The sequence below is a fragment of the Sapajus apella genome, unplaced genomic scaffold (assembly GCF_009761245.1).
Source record: "Sapajus apella isolate SASKATOON/1434 unplaced genomic scaffold, GSC_monkey_1.0 scaffold69, whole genome shotgun sequence".
Classification (NCBI taxonomy): domain Eukaryota; kingdom Metazoa; phylum Chordata; class Mammalia; order Primates; family Cebidae; genus Sapajus; species Sapajus apella.
Genome location: NW_022437009.1, coordinates 11,289,469 through 11,311,147, shown reverse-complemented (window position 1 = coordinate 11,311,147; position 21,679 = coordinate 11,289,469). Strand labels below are relative to the sequence as shown.

The 21,679-nt window shown below is 35.2% G+C and overlaps 1 protein-coding gene and 1 pseudogene across 2 annotated transcripts in view; one reads left to right on the top strand and one right to left on the bottom strand.

Moving 5' to 3' along the window:
• Positions 1-21,679, top strand: part of STXBP3 (syntaxin binding protein 3) — a 70,614-nt gene that overhangs the window by 12,023 nt on the left and 36,912 nt on the right. For both annotated transcript variants that reach the window (XM_032249906.1, XM_032249905.1), the window contains exons 4-8: positions 1,285-1,361; positions 3,192-3,270; positions 4,675-4,775; positions 15,548-15,702; positions 20,909-20,999. In XM_032249906.1, the coding sequence (XP_032105797.1) occupies positions 1,285-1,361; positions 3,192-3,270; positions 4,675-4,775; positions 15,548-15,702; positions 20,909-20,999 (503 nt within the window). The remainder of the gene's footprint in view (positions 1-1,284; positions 1,362-3,191; positions 3,271-4,674; positions 4,776-15,547; positions 15,703-20,908; positions 21,000-21,679) is intronic.
• LOC116531197 lies at positions 10,823-11,550 on the bottom strand (annotated as a pseudogene).

Genomic DNA, 21,679 nt, shown 5'->3' with positions numbered 1-21,679 from the left:
TGTTACTAATAAAGAGATTTCAGAATATTTTCAGAGCCTGTGCCCTAAATCATATCACAGTATTTTCAGTGTTTTGACATGCACATTATTCACCAAACAAAATAGTATCTATAACATAAGGTGACTCTAAGATACTCCATTTTGAGTATTAAACAATTGAAATAAATGAACACAGATTAAACCTTAATTTTTTTCGAATAAAACTATAATGGTTGAGAATGGAGATAAAAAGATTAAATTTTTCCTTAGAAGTATTTAGAAATATGATATAGGTTTATCATTACTATTATTCATCTAGTAAGATGAATAATAGATGAATAATAGTAGTTAATGATAAACCTATACATTACTAATATACATTTAGGAATGAAAAAATGAAATCCACTGTATTTAAAAAAGAAGTCCAACAGTAACCTCTCTTGCCTGTCACATTAACGTTAATTCTTTCTAGGCCCTTTGTCAACATGAATCTTGAAAGATGGTTCTCTGGATTTGTTGAGCGATACTTTAAATTAGTTTTAAGAAATATATATTTAGCTTTAAATAGTTAAGTTGACAAAGTTTATTAACTTTATATTGACTTTGCTTTAGGTAGTCTTATAAACTTCTTAACTTCCATAATAAAAATATAATTAAATTCTAGTGACATTCTGTTGTTGAAAAATGCTTTATAAATATTTATGTGTGGTTTTAAAAGAATAGGAGTTAATTGGCAATTTATTTAAACAGCACTGTGGTAGGTGAAAACTTGGGTTCTGGAGTCAAATCTGTGTTAGAACCCTGCCTGTTTCACTAAGTTACTTCTTTAAGCCTCAGTTTCCTCATTTGTAAAATACTTGCACGGTTATTTTGAATTTTAGTGAATAATTCATGTAAAGTGCTTATAGCCTAGTATCTGGTGTCATATTTGCTATTATTATAGTAGTATATTTTTAAAAGAAACAACATTTAATTTTTGATGCCTTTTCTTGGTTTCTTCATGTCATGTTGTTTATGCTGTTAGACCTACCTAACTATGAAGTAACCGCTTTATCTTTTTCGCCTTATGATGAGAAGGCAGTTCAGCCCAAGGTTTAGCCACACAGGGAAGATACATTTTTCATTCTTCAGGATTTTTAAACGTATTGAAAGAAGACAAAGAAAATGTTAAACCCAGTAAATGTGTTTGTTTCCATATTATTTGTAAATATGTTTTCATATTATAAATGGAAAGTAAAGTTTATTTTAAAATTATTTTAAGTGTATAAATATTTGGTCATATAAAATGGCCTTTTTTCTTGTCAGTTGTAGAGGATATTCATAAGAATCGTGAACCTGTCAGACAAATGAAAGCTCTTTATTTCATTACTCCAACATCAAAGGTGAGTATTTTGAGGCTTTAAAAAGTAGGTTCATCATATTTCACCGTTGTTACGCTTTACTAATAGAAAATTGAACGTAATAAAGTATTCTTTAATAGAAAAATATTGCCATAAACTAGTTTGCTTGGGACAGTTTTTTCTGTGTTAGAAGATTATTTGCATTCTTCCCAATGAGAATATATAAGTAAAAGGATTCCTTTTTCCCGCATATATGAAAGCAGAATTAAATTGTATAAAATAACATTTCTTTGCATGTTTTGTTTTTCATGCAGTTCCTATTGAACTATACCATTTGAGGGGATGGAAATGTAGGTAAAAGAAATAATGTATAGTCTTGGATTACTACTTTATCTCAGTGACTTTCCTGTAGCATAGTTGTATGTTATATATGAAGATGGGTGTGTGTGTGTGTGTGTGTGTGTGTGTGTGTGTGTGTGTGTGTGTGTGTATATTATGTGAATGGAAATTCTTTAGTGTATAATCTGACTCTATGACCTAACTCATACTTGATGCCAACGTTTTAGAGCCAAATAAACTATTAAAGATTCCTTTATTCTGTAAAATGATTCCTTTATTCTGTACAGTATCTGAGAATGCATTTTTGAAAACCTGATCTCTCACTTATTCCCATGTAGAATGTTAAGTTGGCAATCTCTGTTTCATTGCACTTATAAAAAACTCTAGCAGACATTTAAAAACAAAAACAGATATTTACTTTTTAGTCTCTACATATTGACTGCTAATGGGTTTTAATGATATTTTATATCTTATCTGCAACATAATTCCGTAAGAAAATTCATGATTGGAAAAAATGCAAGTTAAAAGCACCGTTTTTCATCTAACAAATTGGTTGGTAGAGGGATTTAAAAAAAAAAATATATATATATATATGTATATACACACATGGGTGTGTGTATATGTGTACATGTATATGTATCACATTCTAGCTATTCAGGTTATCAGTGGATAATGGAGCAGAAACTACCATATACTGCTAGTAGGAGTATAGATTAATACAGCCTTTTTGGAAAATAATTGGTAATTTTTTATCAAGAACCTAAAAAAAATGTTTTATATTTTAGAGTTCATTGTTAGGAAATAAATAAATGGTCTAGCTAAGTTTCTAGCAGTAAATAAATCTAATTAAATTTTAGCATTAATAAATAATAAACCATATGATATATGAATGAAATATATGAATAAAATGATAAATGAAAACCCATGTGGCCATTAAAAATAATTTTTTTAGGGGTTGTCAGTGACCTAGATAAATGTTCATTTTGAATGTTAAATGACAAAAGCAAGATACAAAATTGTATATTCCTCGTTCTTGCAGTCACCTACCAAGCTTTGGGCCTTTCTAATCACTTGATAGTTCAAGCTTCTCAGTCAGTGTCTCTCACTTCAACACTTGTCCAGTCATAAGTCTTGGCGGTTTCATTATCCATGTAGATGATACTTACAGTATGTTGGTTTCTAGTTCCTTGATCTGTTATCTTCCAGTAGTCTTGTCTTCTGTGTTGTTTCAGTTTTTCTAGACTGCTTCATTGCCAATTGAGAGCGCCATGTTCATACATATTACCTTACTCTTTTTTTTTTTTCCAAAACCAAAAGTGGTCAATATTACCTTATTCTTGTTACTTTGCTACATAATTAGCTATCACTGGCTGGAACACATAGCATCTTAAAAAATCAGTTTATAGATTAAACTTTTAGCCAGTAAGGATTTAGTTTATCACTGAAATAAAATAACCTTATTTATTTTAAAAGGTAACATATTTAAATTAATATTTAATAAAATGTGTATTAACATCTAACCTTTTTTTTAAGTCTGTAGATTGTTTCTTACGTGATTTTGGGAGTAAATCGGAGAACAAGTATAAAGCAGCATATATATACTTCACTGACTGTAAGTCTTTTAAAAAGTTATTGCTTCATTGTTTAAAATCCCATTAAAGTGTCTACTTTTTAAAAATCATTCAGCCCAAAATGTCATTAAAGTGCTTACTTTTTATATTATTTCAGTCCTGGTGATTTTCTGTTTATCATTTATTCTAATTAGGCCAGAAAGAATCTAAAAATGTAAGATTATATCTATCCTAATTCATGTTGAGGTGATAGAAAATTAAAAGAAACTATTCCCAGCTACTTTCAAAAGACAGTCATTTTGTTGGGATGCGAGGGACAGGTGGAGAGGGCTAGCCCTCAGATCCTATGCTGGTGACAGGAAGAAATACTTTTAATCAGTGTTTCAGTTAGGGATTTGATTCTCTTGTAAAAAAAAAAAAACAAAAAAACAAAGACCTTTTGAGAGGGCACTGAAGAAAACAGCCATCTGTTTGGCAATTATAAAGGGAGAAACTCTTATCACATTTATCTTACTCTGCCATATGATCACTTAGAAAACTGGTAACTAAAGAATCACAGAGAAGTCCAAAGACACATACAATTCTGTTTTATGTTATATGTTACATAATACACTTCAAAATAAAAATATCATTTATCTAAGTTAAGTGTAGGTCTCTGCTATTAGAGGTTCCTCACTTTAAGTAGCATATCATTTTTCCTATAAATTTTTATCTCATGCCTAATAGTTTGCATTTTTAAAAACATCACACCATAAGTATTTGTAATGTAACCTTATTATACAGATCGTCATGTTTATGGAATTGATGAAATTTAATGAATATGAACCTTGTTTTAACTTACGGAATCTTAAGGCTGAAGAATATCATGTTAAAAGATACTAGGAGCCAAATGGTTGATGTTCCAACCTAGATCTAATGGAGTGATAAACTCTTTGATGAAAGGGGAAGAACACTGGCTCTGAGTTCCAGAGCTTGGTATTACAGTGTCTTAGAAGTTCCTAATGTTAGAAAGCTGCCTTTAATTCAAGGAAAAATTAACCATTTGTGTTGTGTGGTTGTAGTATAGATCACTAAATGGCAATTTGGAAAGTAGTATAAATTTCTAAGATGTCCTGAAAGTGTTGCTATTTATTAAGTCATAAGCTTGGGCATGATTTTTCTTCCTAACAATTTCAGTTTACTCTGTTAGCAGATCTTTAAGGCAATACATCTGAGATAATGGTGGATGTGAATGGGAGAGATGGCATTTCTGTTATAGTCTTTTCGACTATATATATCTTTGGTAAAGCAAAAAACAATATATGTTACTTATGTCCTCATAATAACTTTGTGAAAGCCAGTAATTATGTATAACTGTTCTTGGATGTTGGAATGATTTATTTAAAAGGACTAAACATTTGGATAGAACTACTGTATATGCTTGATTTTTTTTCTTCCACCCACAGTTTGCCCTGATAATCTCTTTAACAAAATTAAGGCTTCTTGCTCCAAGTCAATAAGAAGATGTAAAGAAATAAATATTTCCTTCATTCCACATGAATCTCAGGTACTTTCTATTTTTATTTTTTCATTCATGACAGGTTTCGAATTTGGTTTTATGAGCTTATTTATTAATAAAGTATATTCTGAAGATGTTTTTTATATGTATTTGGTGAATTTTGAACCTAATCCACAAATAGACATTTCCTATGATGAAGTCAGAAGCATGAGCAATAAATTGGAATTAACAATGAACATCAGGGCTTAAATTTCCTATCTGCCACCAAGTCCTGTGTTTGTCAAATTACAGAACCACTAGATTATGAAATAAGAGAGTTTTGAGCACCATCTTTGTTAGATGACTCCAGAAAAAAGTGTTTCATTTAGCTTGTGTAACCTTTTGTGCTATTAAAACAAATACTCTTTAATAAACTTTTTATATAATATTATACAAATTATTTTAATTTATAAAATGAAGGGATTTTGTTGACTTATTTTACCTTTGTAACATTGAGCCTTCAATTAATAATAGTAATGATTATAATGATATAAGCAGACACTCATATAATACTCCCTATGTGTCGTATACTTTCCTGAGTGGTTTACATAAATTTGTTCATTTAATCCTCACAATAGCGATAGAAACAGATTGTACTTGTGTCTCCATTTTGAGGAACAAGAAATCAAAGAGGTTAAGTAACTTGCCTCAAATCACACAGCTGATGAATTGTTAAGGTTTCTTGTGCTCTGTTCTCTGCGTTTGGATTCTAGCATTTTATGGAATTGAAATAGTTGACTATTGTTTGGAACTATGAGATCAACTTTTAAGGTATAGACAAGTCCTACATAATGGATTTCCAAGATACTGCTTTTAAGATACTGTTGGATTTGGTTGGTTGGTTGGTTGGTTGGTTGGTTGGTTGAGACAGGGTTTCACTCTTGTCACCCAGGCTGGAGTGCAATGGTTCGATCTTGGCTCACTGCAACTTCCACCTCCCAGGTTCAAGCGATTTTCCTGCCTCAGCCTCCCAAGTAGCTGGGATTACTGGCATGTGCCACCACACCTGGATAATTTTTTTGTATTTTTAGTAGAGACAGGGTTTTTCCGTGTTGGTCAGGCTCATCTTGAATTCCTGACCTCAGGTGAACCACCCATCTTGGCCCTCCAAAGTACTGGGATTACAGGGGTGAGCCATTGCACCCAGCTGATACTGCTGTTTTTGACAAAGAAAGATGATAATCCAAATTATAAAATTTTAACATAGCTACTTAACTTTAAACTGTTTTCCAAAAGTTTCCTTTAAACTTATTCTTTTGATATGATGTAAGTTTAGTATAGGGTGAAGATGAGCTTCTGAAAATGATGTGGGATTTAAGTGGTAGTGTGAGAAATATTACAAACATTTCTAGAACATCTCACTTCACAGAAAAGTAATATAATTTTAGCACCAGAAGTTATTAAAATTCTGTAGTTGCTGTATTTGAAGGAATGATTTATGTAGATATCTGAATAATTTGATGGTGAATAGAAATAACCTGTCTTTCCATATCTAGAGAACACTCTTGAAAAGTTTCTACTTATCAGTCTTTACAAAATACTGTGATTATGTAAGGTCCCATCTATTGATGGTTTTCCCCGAAGAATTTTTTTCTTTTCATTTACTTCCTTGATAAGAGTCTTAAGAAGGTCTACTTGACCAGGCATGGTGGCTCACACCTGCAATCCCAGCACTTTGGGATGCTGAGGCAGGCAGATCATGAGGTCGGGAGTGCAAGACCAGCCTGGCCAACATGGCAAAACCCTATCTCTACTGAAAACACAAAAAATATTAGCCAGGCATGATGGTGAGCGCCTGTAGTCCCAGCTACTTGGGAGGCTGAGGCAGGAGAATCGCTTGAACCGAGGAAGCGAAGGTTACAGTGAGTCAAGGTGGCTCCACTGCCAGCCTGGGCAACATGTCGAGTGAGACTCCATCTCAAAACAAACAAAAAAAAAAAAGAGGGTCTCTTTATAAATCTAACTGTTTTGGAGAAATTACAGTGAAAGTATTTTGAATTTTTGTTTGTAAGTGAAAATATAAATGAAATATATTAGGTGCTTTAAACTATGAGCACAGGCCTACTGAGCATTTTTCAAGATCATGTTCAGTGCACATTGTCTGCTAGTTGCAAAGCAGTCTGCTGTGAAAAGATGAGCAAAATATATGTTCTACCCTCATTTGAATACTATAAAGAGATAGAAGGTATTATACATCTTCAAAAACTATATCAATCAAAAAAAAACTATATCATGGTTAAGTTAAGTAGGATTAGGTTCAACTAATTAAAACTCTGGACTTTGAATAGATTAAACAACATGGAAATTTATTTCTTGCTAATAAAACAGTCAGGAATAGGCTATGTAAGGCTGTTCACGCTGGCTCTACGAAATTGTCAGGGACCTAGTCTCCTAGGCCTGGCTCTTATGATCTGAGATGATTGTAAATTTTTTTTTTTTTTTTTACTGTTCTATCATTTAAAAAATTTTAAGGAATATTATTTTAAAACGGCATTATTAATAAAAATCATAGGCTTATTTCAGTATTTTTAAATATCTTATGTAACGTTGCACTCAGAAGGTAGATAACACAATTCTTCCCAAAGGAAGGGTGTCAATGGAATATGATATTATATTATTCAGTTATTCAGTTTTTTCCTCCTACCTCATTTTTGCTGTAGAACTGCTCACTTAACATCCTGGGAGCTATCTTGTTAAAATTTGCCACCATCGTGTAAGAGCAATGAACCTTCACAATAGTATAATGACTGTGTTATTGCCTATATCTGTCCTGTGGGACAGCTAAAAGGACAACACCTCAGCATCATATGCCAACCAGTCTATTAGAGCAATTACACACATAACTGCTTTTACCAAAATCCTCCAACCTAACTTTTAAATAGCCAAAATACAGTCAAGGCCGTATGGGTACTGTACCTGGAACTACAGACATACCCTTTTCACACACGTTCAATGTTACAGCAACAGCATCCTGGGACAGGTTAGGGCACAATCACATTTTTAAAAATCAAGAGTAAGAAGTAAACATAAAAGAGTAGATTTGCACAAGGCAGAGAATCCTGTTTCTTGGCAGTAGACAGAAAACAACTGGCTAAAGAAATAGGTTTACAGAGAAATACAACCTAGAATTTGATTCTTTGAGTATTAATCTTAGAGACATAGCTATATATGGTCCAACGTGCAATCTGATATATTACGTTAGTAGTTTCATATACAATAGTTAAGAGAAAAACCTGTCAAAAACCAACCCAAATTATATTAACCATTGGATAACCCCTTTTATCCTTTATCAACCATTTTACTCCGGGTTTGGTTAGTGTAATCATGAGATTGTCTAGCCTAATGGTCTAGGAAAAATTCTGTGGTTGTAAGATGATGCCTTGCTATGGAACCATTAATTATTAAGCTCCAAGTGAAATGAAGCAGATATTTGTGAAAGATGATATATTTCCAAAAATATGAAAAACAGATTTAAGACAGATGGTAACTCTAAGAAGAGCCACTAAAGTATTAAAATGGCACTCTGGAAATGGCTCATAGCAAAACCTAACTTTTTTTTTTTTTTTTAACTTTTAGTTTCAGGGTACATGTGCAGGTTTGTTGTAGGTAAACTCATGTCAAGGGGGTTTGTAACACAGATTATTTAATCACCCAGGTACTAAGCCTAGTACCCAATATTTTTTCTGTTCTTCTCCCACTTCCCACCCTCTACCGTCAAGCAAGCCCAGTGCTTATTGTTCCCCTTTCTGTCTATGTATTCTCATCATTTAGCTCCCACTTATAAGCGAGAACATGCAGTATTTGGTTTCTGTTCTTGCATTAGTTTGCTAAGGATAATGGCCTCTAGTTCCATCCATGTTCCTGCTAAAGACATAATCATTCTTTTTTATGGCTGCTTAGTGTTCTATGGCGGGGGGCGGTGTATGTATACCATATTTTTTTTAATCCAGTCTACCAGTGATGGGCATTTAGGTTGATTCCATGTCTTTGCTATTGTGAATAGTGCTGCAGTGAACATATATGGGCCTGTGTCTTTATGATAGATTTATATTCTTTTCTGTATATAGCTAGTAACAGGATTGCTAGGTCAAATGGTAGTTCTGTTTTTTAGATCTTTGAGGAATCAGCACACTGTCTTCCACAATGGTTGAACAAATGTACATTCCGACCAACAGCATATTAGCATTCCCTTTTCCCTGTGACCTCACCGGCATCTGTTATTTTTTGACTTTTTAAAAATAGCCATTCTGACTGGTGTGAGATAGTATCTCATTGTGGTTTTGATTTGCGTTTCTTTAATGATCAGTGATTTTGAGCCATTTTTCATATGCTTGTTGGTTACCTGTATGTCTTTTGAAAAGTGTTCATGTCCTTTGCCCACTTTTTAATGGGGTTGTTTTTTTCTTGTAAATTTAAGTTCCTTATAGATGCTAAATATTAGACCTTTGTCAGATGCATAGTTTGCAAATATTTTTTCCCATTCTGTAGGCTGTCTGTTTACTCCGTTGATAGTTTCTTTTGTTGCACAGAAGCTCTTTAGTTTAATTAGATTTTATTTGTCACTTGTTGCATTCGCTTTTGGCTTCTTTGTCTTGAAATCTGTGCCAGTTCCTATGTCCAGAATGCTACTACTGCCTAGGCTGTCTCCCAGGGCTTTTATAGTTTTGGGATTTACATTTAAGTTGAGTTGATTTTTGTATATGGTGTATGGACGGGGTCCAGTTTCAGTCTTCTGCATGTAGCTAGCCAGTTATCCCAGCACCATTTATTGAATAGGGAGTCCTTTCCACATTTTTATTTTTGTCAGCTTTATCAAAGATCAGATGGTTGGACATGTGCAGCCTTATTTCTTGGCCCTCTATTCTGTTCCATTGATCTACGTGTCTGTTTTTGTACCAGTGTCATGCTGCAAAACCTTCTTTTCTGTTAGGTTCATCACATGGGTGAAACCACTGTCAGTAGAGAACAAACAAGAGGTTCCATGGGTAGGCCCCCACCAGGAGAATTTTCCTCTTATGGATCGACAGAAGAAAAATACTTTTTGGTGTCATCTGGCTTGCACTTAGCACTTGCACTTTTTTTTTTTTTTTTTTTTTTTTTTTGAGACAGAGTCTTACTCTGTCACCAGGCTGGAGTGCAGTGGTGCAGTCTTGACTCACTTCAACCTCCATCTCTCGGGCTCAAGCAATTCTCCTGATTCAAGTAGCTAGGATTACAGACATGTGCCACCAAGCCCAGCTAATTTTTTGTATTTTTAATAGAGACAGGGTTTCACCATGTTGGCCAGGCTGGTCTCAAACTCCTGACCTCATATGATCTATCCACCTTGGCCTCCCAAAATGCTGGGATTACAGGCATGAGCCACGGTCCCCGGCTGATTTTAACAGCTTTTTTTTTTAACTGGAGGAATCTGTTTGACATGTATACACCACAGAAAAATTGCCCCCCACCCCCAAAATAAAGGTCATGTAGGAAAATCAGAATCATAATATTAAAAAAGTATGTATCAAAAGTAGGCAAAAATATGGGTTTATTTTTTAAAAAGAAAATATGCAAAATTTCACTATTAAATGCCTTGATTTGCATGTGACTTAGTACTTATTTCATATTAACCAGATCTAGTTGCTCTGATAAGTCTCTGTTTTAGAATAGCTGTTCTTTTAAAATATCTATTTTTAAGCAAGAACATAAACATTACATTTTTGCATCTATGTGTAAGCTATTCTGCTTGATATGGAACCAAGATACCAAAAGATTAATAAAATAATTTTTAAAATCTTCAGTCACAGACTAGCAAAGAATATATTTCCTCAAGTTTTCTGGGCCACACTACTGACTTGTATTAATGTAATCTGAATTTTCAGATATAAATACCAGTTAGTGGTTGGTTGTGAAAACTTAAAAACAGTTGAGTTGGGAGGACCTTCACAATATTGGCTCTTGAATCATAAGTAAAATTGTTCTTAGAACTGGACCATAGTAAGCAGAAAGGCTTTAGTTCTTTTAGTTCAAACCCTGCAAACTGACTCTAACATAATCACGCCCTTTTAGGTGCTTTAGAAGGACATACTGACTTTGTGGTCTGTACTTTCTAAGAGAGCAGGTAACTCTAGCACGAAAGAAACTGTAATGCAGAACTGGGGAGGACTGCAGTGGTCCTATTCCAATTTTATTGATCCATACTGTGGATTTCAACCCTGCATTGAGGCCTCCTTGTGTGCCCATTTCTAACATGTCACCACCCATCACACGGTCCACAAGGAGATTGCAGCAGTAATAAAATATGGAAGGTACTGGCCTCTCTTTGCTATTCACCTACAACAGCCTGGAAATAGGACTGACAGGCACAACCCTCAGTCTTCTCCCTCTGGATCTGTCTGGCCCCATTCATTACTAAAAGTAGGCAGACTGCCTTTCTAATTTCAGTGAGCATGGCTTTGACAACTCACTGAAATTAGTGTCATGTGCTATAAATGTGTCATTTCCGAAGGAGGTAACATTCTTCAGCCAGTTTCCTATTGGCCACACCACGTTTTGTTTCCTGGATTGCATCTTCCCAATGTGGATTCCCTAGATCAGTAATGTATGTATTGTAATGATGAGGACATTCCTTGCTGAGTTTAACTTGAACTTTATCGCAAGTGACTTTAGCCTCCTCTTTATAATGATATTTTGATTTTAAGAGCTTTATCACCTCCAACATGCCTCTTCTGCTCGTCACAGCTATGTCAATGAGTGTGTTGTACAGGTCAAAGAAAATGGCCTGCACGTGGCTCAGCCCCATAGCACCTGCACCCTGCCGCAACCTGCCACCTCGTTAATGGCACATGTACAAGGTGGGCAGCTCGATTTTTTTTTTTTCTTTGAGAGAGGGCCTCGCTCAGGCAGTCCTCCTGCCTCAGCCTCCCGAGCAGCTGGGACCACAGATGCATGCCACCACGCCTGGCTAATGTTTTCTTCATTTATAGGAGAGATGAGGTCTTGCTATGTTGCCCAAGATGATCTAGAACTCCTGAGCTCAAACAGTCCTCCCACCTCCGCCTCCCAAAGTGCTGGGACTGTAGGAATGAGCCACTGGTCTCAGCCACACTGTAGAATTATTATATCATCATTTGAGGATATAAGAAAAAAAATGAGAGAATAATTTTCGTTTTTATCTCATTAGCTAAAATTTAGTCACATGACTACACGTAAGTGCATGGGAAACTGAGAAAATTTTTTAGCTGAGCAAAAATGGCTGTTCTTCACAAAGAGCTGGAATGCAGTTACTGAAAAGTAAGGAGAGGATTTTTTGGGGGGAGGCACCTTGTAGTCAGCCACAAAAGTAGGAAGATTCTCTTTTTAAATATTTATTTATTTGATACGTTGTAATTATACCTATTTATGAGGTACAGTTTGATGTTTTGATACATATCTATGTTATGTAATGATTCAAAGTAATGTATCCATTATCTCATGTATTTTGGAGCTAGATTTTGTTTACATTTTTAGTAGAGATGGGATTTTACCATGTTGCCCAAGCCAGTCTTGAACTCCAGGGCTCAAGCAATCTACCTGCCTCGGCTTCCGAAAGTACTGGGATTACAAACATGAGCCACTGCACCCAGCCATGAGAGAGGCTAATTCTTACTGGGAGATTGGGAAAATATTTGAAGAATAAGGTAGTAATGAAGAGGGAAAGAACCTTTTAGGAGATGAAAATAAACTGAATGTAAAGATAGGGAATCAGAAGAGTGCAGGAAAACAGCAGGAATGTGGCTTATAAAGAGTGAAGGAATGAAAGATAGGCTCTCTGTTGATAGGTTGGAACTGTATTGTATGTAGGAGGCTCCATTTCCACCAAGAATAATGACAGAAAATTAGTTGGTGCAGAAAACTCTGGAACTGTTCCTAAAGTCTTTAAGGAAAAGTAGAGTCCCAGAGTCAGGAGATCATTGGGGAGAGATTGGTAAAGTTGGATATGATAGTGCTTCAAAAAAATAAAGTTAGGTATCAACATGTTTAGGAATTACATGGAGAGGCTGGCGCAGTGGCTAAACCTGTAATCCCAGCACTTTGGGAGGCCAAGGCAGGCAGATCACAAGGTTAGGAGATCACAAGGTTAGGTTGCAGTGAGCTGAGATCATGCCACTGCACTCCATCCTGACGACAGAATAAGACTCTGTCCCCCCCCAAAAAAAAATTACATGGGAAGGAAGAAGATTAATTCACTCCTCGTGGTGATTCCATGAGTCAAAGGGATTAAAGAAAGATCTTTCTTTCCCCTTCTAAAGTATTTAAGGTAAATGATTCTGTCATGTATGCAATAAAGCAAGTACAGTTGAACCTTGAATAACATGGAGGTTAGGGGCACCAACCCCTGTGTGGTTGAAAAATTTGTGTATAACTTTTAACTAGCCAAAAACTTAACTGCTAATAGCCTGCTGTTAAGTGGAAGCCTTCCTGATAACCAATAATAGAATAACACATATTGCATATACTTTATGTATTATATACTGTATTCTAACAAAGTAAGTTAGAGAAAAGGAAATGTCATTAAGAAAATCATAAGGAAGAGAAAATATACTTACTATTAAGTAGAAGTGGATTATTATGAAGGCCTCATTCTTGCCATTTTCAAGTTGAGTAGGCAGAGGTGGAGGAAGTGGAGGGATTGGTCTTGCTGTTTCAGGGGTGGCAGAGGCAGAGGGGCAGATACACTCTTTGTAACTTTTATTGAGAAAATCTGCATCTGGGTGGATCTGTGTAGTTCAAACCCTTGTTCTTCAAGGGTCAGCTGAAGATAGAAAGCATTTGAGAACATGAGGGAGTTTGTTTACAGTGAGCCTTAGTGAGTATAGAGAGTCTGATATGATTAGTAGAGAGGATGCTAGAAAGGATCTGGTAGAGATAGAAACAAGCTAGCTATAGGTTAGCATGAAGAGTAGATGGAAGACAGGATCTGTATTTAACGAGCTGATTATGGGTTTATAAAGATGAAAAAAGCATGTGGCAGTAGACTAAAAGAACTTTCAATGATGGTGATAGAAAGTAGGAAGGAGGTAGAGGAGGAGGGAAATGGAGGAAATGTGAGTATAGAATGAGAACCAGCCCCCAGATTATCTTTGGTACATTGGGGTATTAGATGACTTAGGTTAATTTGTGGTAGGAACACCCCAGATCTCAGTGCATTACAACAAAGGTTTATTTCTCATGCGTGTTGTCCATTGTTATTTGTCTGAGGCTTTGTTCTACATCCTCTACATTCTAGTACTGAGTCTGAAGGGCTAGTCTGGGACATAGCCAAGGGAAAAGAGAAAATAGCAGAGCCACACAGTGGCTTTTAAAACTTCTGCTGGGAAGTGGCTCATGTATCTTCTACACACATTCCAGTCTGGGCACAGTGGCTCACATCTGTAATCCCAGCACTTTAGGAGGCCGAGCAGGATTACTTGAGCGCAGGAGTTCTAGACCAACCTGGGCCAACAAAGTGAGACCTTGTCTCTACAAAAAAAAAAAGAAAACTTAAAAAAGGAATTAGCCAGGCATGGTGGCACGTATCTGTGGTCCTTGCTACATGGGAGACTGAGGCAGGAGGATCACTTGAGCTCAGGACATCGAGGCTTCAGTGAGCCATCATCCTGCCACTGCACTCCAGCCTGGGTGACAGTGTGAGTCCCTGTCTTAAAAAACAAAGACAAAAACAAACCTACATATGACCATGGCCAAACCTGATATCAGTGGGTGGGAGGGAAAAGCCTTGGGCTGTGCAGTCAATGTCTTTGAACAAATAATATTATCACTGCTGTAGGATATTATACTATGAAAAAGCTACAGTTCAAGTTAGGGTGCTTGTTGACAATTAATATAGCATCCTAGCCTTTGAGCAGCAAAGGGATAAGTGGTTGAGCCACAGCTAAATTTTCATCCACTTTCAGGCTACTGTTGGTGGTGCTAGACTATGTCCAGAGAAATGAATGTGTGTAAAAAGAAATGCAAGAAGTTGATTCATAATTCATTGCTTAACCTATAATGTTTATTTCTTGCCTACTTTTACTTATAATGAATTTTCATAGTTAAATAATTTCATAGAGAAATTATTATCATTGTTTAAAAAAACAACAAAACTTAGTTTAATGGGGGAACTCTCCATACCAACTAGGGAGCTCCTGCTTTTGTATCCTCCAAATCCTCTAATGCAGTTCTTTGTATGTGAGTAACTTCTTTTGTTAATTCAATGAATGAATCTGTGAGGTTTTGCTGCATATACATATAGTAAGATTTATATTATGTTTGGCACAATGCCATGTCTTTTGGGGAAGTATATCTCTTAAGGAAGAGTGTAAGCTAAAGAACAGAAGACATGTATCAACTGTGGGAGATTTCTACGTTACTCTCTAATGGGTTAAGGTTTTTAATTTATGTCTCTGACATGTCGACCAATTTTGATACTGTTGTATTTTGTTGTGCTAGGAGTTAGATTTTTACTTTAGTTTGACTACCTCAGATTCCTTCATCTGTTGCACAGGTAGTAAAAAGCAGACAGTACAATCTGTATATGAAACAGGAATTGAAGGACAAAGGTAGACTAAGCAGGAATTGAGAGTGAGAAAAGAAATAAAGGATGAAATCAAGATGACAGAAAATGAGATTTGATTAAGGTGAAAACAGTTGTTTCAGGAAACAGCATTGTTAGTGCAAGTGTTTTTTTTTTAACTGTCCCAAATAATTGCCTCATTTTCTTCATATATGTTTTAATCAGGTCTCCATATTGACAGTGAGTGTTTTTTGGCTTAACTTAGGTGTATACTCTTGATGTACCAGATGCATTCTATTACTGTTATAGTCCAGACCCTGGTAATGCAAAGGGAAAAGATGCCATTATGGAAGCAATGGCTGACCAGATAGTTACAGTATGTGCCACCTTGGATGAAAATCCCGGAGTACGATATAAAAGGTAAGACACTCAGCATCTGAACTTGTTATGCTTCTATTTACCATTCATTATAGAGGTAAGTAATGTCTCTGTACCTTTGTATATTGGTTTGCAAAATTTATTTTCTTTTTATAATTACCATACTCTACATATAGGAGATTTAAAGCTTGTGGTTTAAATTTCAGAATAACAAATAGCTTCTGTTACTGAATTTCAGAGCCTAAATTTGGTACGGTTTACCAGACAGTTTTTCATGAGTTTAAGGAATGCTTATAGGAAATGTCTTTGTAGTCACATAGGGAATACAGTGGTACGATTAATGTTTTTCATTAAATCGCCACCAAATTTAAATGGTAGTATTCTCTGGATACCTGTTACAGTGTCTAAGTATCTATAGTATCTAAGCCCAGTGCCTTTTCTAAATAAATTTTGGGAGTTTTTTAACAGGTAAAATTTAGCTTTAGTACTGTATACCTTGACTTATATACTTCTTTTTAAAAATGAAGTTTACTGTAAAGTACATAAATTGTCTATACAGTAAGTCCTCACTTAATGTCGTTGATGGGTTCTTGGAAACTGATGAAACCAATTTCACCATATGCTAATTGATATAAACAAGAATTAAGTTCGTTGGTTATGTAATGTCACCACACTTCTAAATACCTGAAACACTTCTAATATTAACACTTAAAGCAACGTGACTATATGTACATTTAAGAAAGAGTAATAAAAACAGGATCATTTTTTGCCCAGTTATTCTAGTTCAGGCTCATTAGAAGGATGGCCAGAGCTCATCCCAGCAGCTCATGGCACAAGGCAGGAACCCACCCAAATTAGGATACTATCCCGTTGTAGGGCACACTGCACGCACATCCATACTCACTCGGACTGGAGCAATGTAAACATACCAGTTAACCAAACATGCACATCTTTGGGATGTGGGAGGAAACCAGAGTATCAGGAGAAAACCCATGCAGACGTGGAGGGATCATGCAAACGCCACACAGACGGTGGCCCCAGCCAGGAATTGATTTTTTTTTTCCTCAGCATAATAATGAGATGACATTGAATAAAATGACATTATTTGAGGACCTGCTAAATGTGGCGTGATAATTCATTCCAAAATAAACATATCCATCTAACACCACCAAGGTCAAAAACATAGAACATTAACAGCATCTCGGAGGCCTCTCTCTTGATCTCTCCCAGCTCTCTCGTCCCTTTTCTTCCCCAGAGATGACTACTATCTCACTTCTAACACATAGTTTAATTTTGCCTGATTTTGAACTGGTATAAATGGAATCACATGATAATTTTTATTTTCTATTTCTTGACTCAACATTATTTCCTGAGAGTCATCCATGTTGTTGTGTGTGCCAGTTTTAGTTTTAATTTTGGTCTGCTAGTTCATGTGTGACTCTCTTGCCTCAGTTTCCTTATCTATGAAATAAGAAAGATAATACAGTTGTTTTTAGAATTAAATGAATATCTGTAAAGCATTCAGAATAGTACACAGCACTGATAAATATGGTAGTGGTAAATACACTACATTACATGTAATAAGCATTATTACTCATTTTAAAGTTATGTAATTTGAACATTGGCATTTGTCAAGTTAGTTGGCTGAACTGTTTAATTTTAAATTCATGTAGTGCTTTAAGTCACATTACTCTTAATTTACCATTTAAAAATTCCGTTATTAATACTTAGAAAAAGTATAGTGATCTCCTTAATTCAGGTATTACCAAACCAAGCTCTTTATTCATACCTTAGGTATTAAAAACATTCCTTTTCTTCCTTTTTTTTTAATTTTTTTTTTTTTTGAGATGGGGTCTCTTTGTGTTGCCCAGGCTGGTCTCAAACTCCTGGGCTCAAGCAGTCCACCTGCCTCTGCCTTCCAAAGTGCTGACATTACCTTTTTCTTATAAGAGATGTGCTAATTACACTCTGGACTCAGTGGAGCTGAGCTAAGTGGTTTGTCTCCTGTTAAGAGTTTAGTAACTGTTGAAGCTTCTACTGTTGGTGATTGGTTATATTTGGGGAAATGAGTAAGTATAGCCAATTTATAATTTAGTGGCTCACATGGGGGCTAGTTTTGAGTTACACTAATAAATAATCTGTAATCCTGTGTTTTAAAATTCTACCTGCTTTCACAAAATACTTCTTTAGGTGGGCTAGGCGCGGTGGCTCACGCCTGTAGTCCCAGCACTTTGGGAGGCTGAGGCGGGTGGATCACCTGAGGTTCGGAGTTTGAGACCAGCCTGACCAATATGGTGAAACCCCATCTCTTTAAAAAATATATATATATATATTTCTTTAGGCTTTATAGACTTTAAAGTATAATTTTAAAATGAAGTGTCTTTCTTTTGAAAATAAAGGGTAATGAATTACCCTTTATAGATGTTGCATTATTTATTTTTAAGGTATAAAACCTAAAGATTCTGTAACACTTTGAAGCCCTCACAATGAAACCTCCCATTTTCAAGGTTGGTGTGCTGCTGAAGAGCCTTTTTCTTTCTCTCTCTTTTTTTTCTTAATTAATTGTTTTGGATAAATAGTAGGTGTATATATTTATGGGGTACCTGAAATATTTTGATACAGACATACAGTGCATAATAGTCACATGAGGGTAAATGGGGTATCCATCACCTCAAGCATTTATCCTTCCTTTGTGTTACAAACAATCCAATATACTCTTTTAGTTATTTTTAAATGTACAATAAATTATTGTTGACTGTAGTCACCCTGTTGTGCTATCAAATACTAGATCTTACTCATTCTATCTATATTTTTGTACCCATTACCCATCCCCACTTAAACTCTCACCTACCACTCCTGCCCCTTTGTAGCCTCTGGTAACCATCTTTCTACTGTCTCCATGAGTTCAATTGTTTTAATTTTTAGCTCCTGCAAATAATTGAGAATATGCAAATTGTGTCTTTCTGTGCCTTGCTTATTTCACTTAACATGGTGACCTCCAGTTCCATCCATGTTGTTGTAAATGTCAGGATCCATTCTTTTTTTATGGCTGAATAGTACTCCATTGTGTCCATGTGCCACATTTTCTGTAACCATTCATATGTTCCTTCCAAATCTTGGCTGTTGTGAATAGCGCTGCAGTAACACGGAGTGCAGACACCTCTTTGGTAAACAGATTTCCTTTCTGTTGGACATATATCTAGCAGCGGGATTGCTGGGTCACATGGTAGTTCTATGTTTAGTTTTTTGAGGAGCCTCCAAACTTCTCCTTAGTAATTGTACTAATTTACATTCCCACCAACAGTGTACAAGGGTTCCCTTTTCTCCATATCCTCACCAGCGTGTGTTATAATATTATCTTACTTTTGGATAAAAGCCATTTTAACTGGGGTAAAATGATATCTCGTTATAGTTTTGATTTGTATTCCTCTGGTAATTAATTATGTATATGAGCACCTTTTCATATACCTGTTTGCCATTTTTATGTCTTCTTTTGAGAAATATCCAGCTCTTTCACCTGTTTTTAAATCAGATTTTTTTTCCTATCAAGTTACTTGAGCTCCTTATCTATTCTTGTTATTAATTTCTTGGCAGATAGGAAGTTTTAAAATATTCTCTCCCATACTGTGGGTTGTCTCTTCACTTTGTTGATTGTTTATTGTGCGAAGCTTTTTAACTTGATGCAATTCCGTTTGTCCATTTTTGCTTTGGTTGCCTGTGCTTATGCGGTATTACTCAAGAATGTTCCACAAAGAACTCTTTGCATAATTCAGTGTCCTGGAGAGTTTCCCCAATGTTTTCTTGTAGTTTCATAGTCTGAGGTCTTAGATTTAATTATTTAATCCATTGTGACTTGATTTTTTGTACATGGCAAGAGTTAGGGGTCTAGTCTTATTCTTCTGTATTTGGATATCCACTTTTCCCAGCACCATTGATTGAAGAGACTATCCTTTCCCCAATCTGTGTTCTTGGCACTTTTGTTGAAATTGAGTTAATAGTAGATGTATGATTTGTTTCTGGGTTCTGTATTCTGTTCCATCAGTCTCTATGTCTGTCTGTATACCAGTATCATGCTGTTTTGGTTACTACAGCCCTGTAGTATATTTGAAGCCGGGTATTGTGATTTCTCCAGTATTGTTCCTTTTGCTTAGGATAGCTTTGACTATTCTGGGTCTTTTGTGGTTCCATGTATATTTTAACATTTTTCTATCTGTGTGAATAATGTCATTGGTACTTAGATAGGGATTGCATTGGATAATGTAGATAGCTTTGGTAGTATGGACATTTTAACAATATTTGTGCTTCCAATCCATGAACATGGAACATCGTTCCGTTTTTTATGTCCTCTTCAATTTCTTTTAAAGAGCTTTTTTTCTGCATTTTTTTTTTTTTTGTGGTAGAATTGGAAGTTACACTAATACCACTGGTCATGAAGTTACAATTTAGAGTACAATGTTATCATTTTAGAAGATAATGATATACAAGATTTTATGCAAAAGACATTGGAAAGTTGACTGGATGTTAGCATGTGGGCAGATCTCACACTGCTAGTGGGTGGGATATTGGTCACCTAATTTGTAGAGTAATTTGATAATATTGAAAAAAGTTGAAAACATATGCTCTATGACCCAGGAGTTATACTTTTACATATAATGTACCTAGAGAAACATGTAGATATACCTAGATGTATACGTACAAACATTTGTTTCAGTGTTTGTAATAGTGTAATATTAAGAATGACTCATTTCCATCTTTAGAGGAATCAATCCATAGAATCCAGTATAATCATGATGGGATACTATATAGGAGATATAATGAATAAATTCGATATGTGTACATAAATCTCAAACACACACATATACAAACGCGCACACACACGAAACAGAAATGACTGGAGGGAAAATACACATGAAATTAATGATAGTGGTTGCCTTGGTTTGGAGGAGGGGCATGGGAAAGGACCAAGACTTAGGAGCAGAATAAAGGGAACTGCACCTTTACATGTAATATTTTATTTTCTTTATATTAAAAAATCTGAGGCAGATATGATAAGGTTTGTCCTTATAAATTCCAAATATATTGATATAATATTATTTGATGTATTATCTGAACTTTTACATGTTTATAAAATTTTTCATTTTGTAAACATTTTTAAAGTTCCATGGTTTAATTTTAGAATTAAACTTTGTGATATTATAAAGTATATATTGAAAGAAAGATAATGTTTAATCCTTTTTTCCATTTCTAGTAAACCCCTAGATAATGCCAGTAAGCTTGCACAGCTTGTTGAAAAAAAGCTTGAAGACTACTATAAGATTGATGAAAAGAGCCTAATAAAGGTAATGTATGCAAGGCAAATAGTAACTATGCATAAAGTCTGTCTTCTTTATTAGCCAAAGAAATTTCTTTCATTCAGTTTCTAGTATTGATTTGGCAGCCATTAACATAGATCTCCAATACTGATTTGAGAATCCATTAACATACACAATTGTGGAAACCCTAATAGATGGTATGGTTTAAAGGAGAATCAGTTAACTAACGGATTTTGAAGTCATGTGTCCAAATCTAGTTCTTCCATTTAATTCATAGTTAATGTCTATTTGGGAAAATTATGTAACTTCTATGTAACTATGTTTTCTTTTCTGTAAAATGGGGATAATAAGAAAATACCTATTTTAAAAGTTATGATTAAATGAGTTAATACATGCAGAGTCCTTAGAATAATGCTTGCCAATGAGTAAACATTTAATAAATGTAGGAATCCCTGTTGTTACTAGCTCTGTGACCTTGAGTTTGTTTTTCCATCTATGAAATAGATGAAATAACATATACCTTCCTTGGTGGTATGAGGATTAAGTTAGCAAGTAAGTATTTGGCACCAATAGGAATTAAATAAATGGAAGCTATTATCATCTTATGGCAATAATATAATCAAAGACTAAGGTTGAAATCTGGGAAATACCAGCATTTACATGTGGGTGACAGAATGAAGAGCTTGAGGAGACTGACAGAGCTGGGG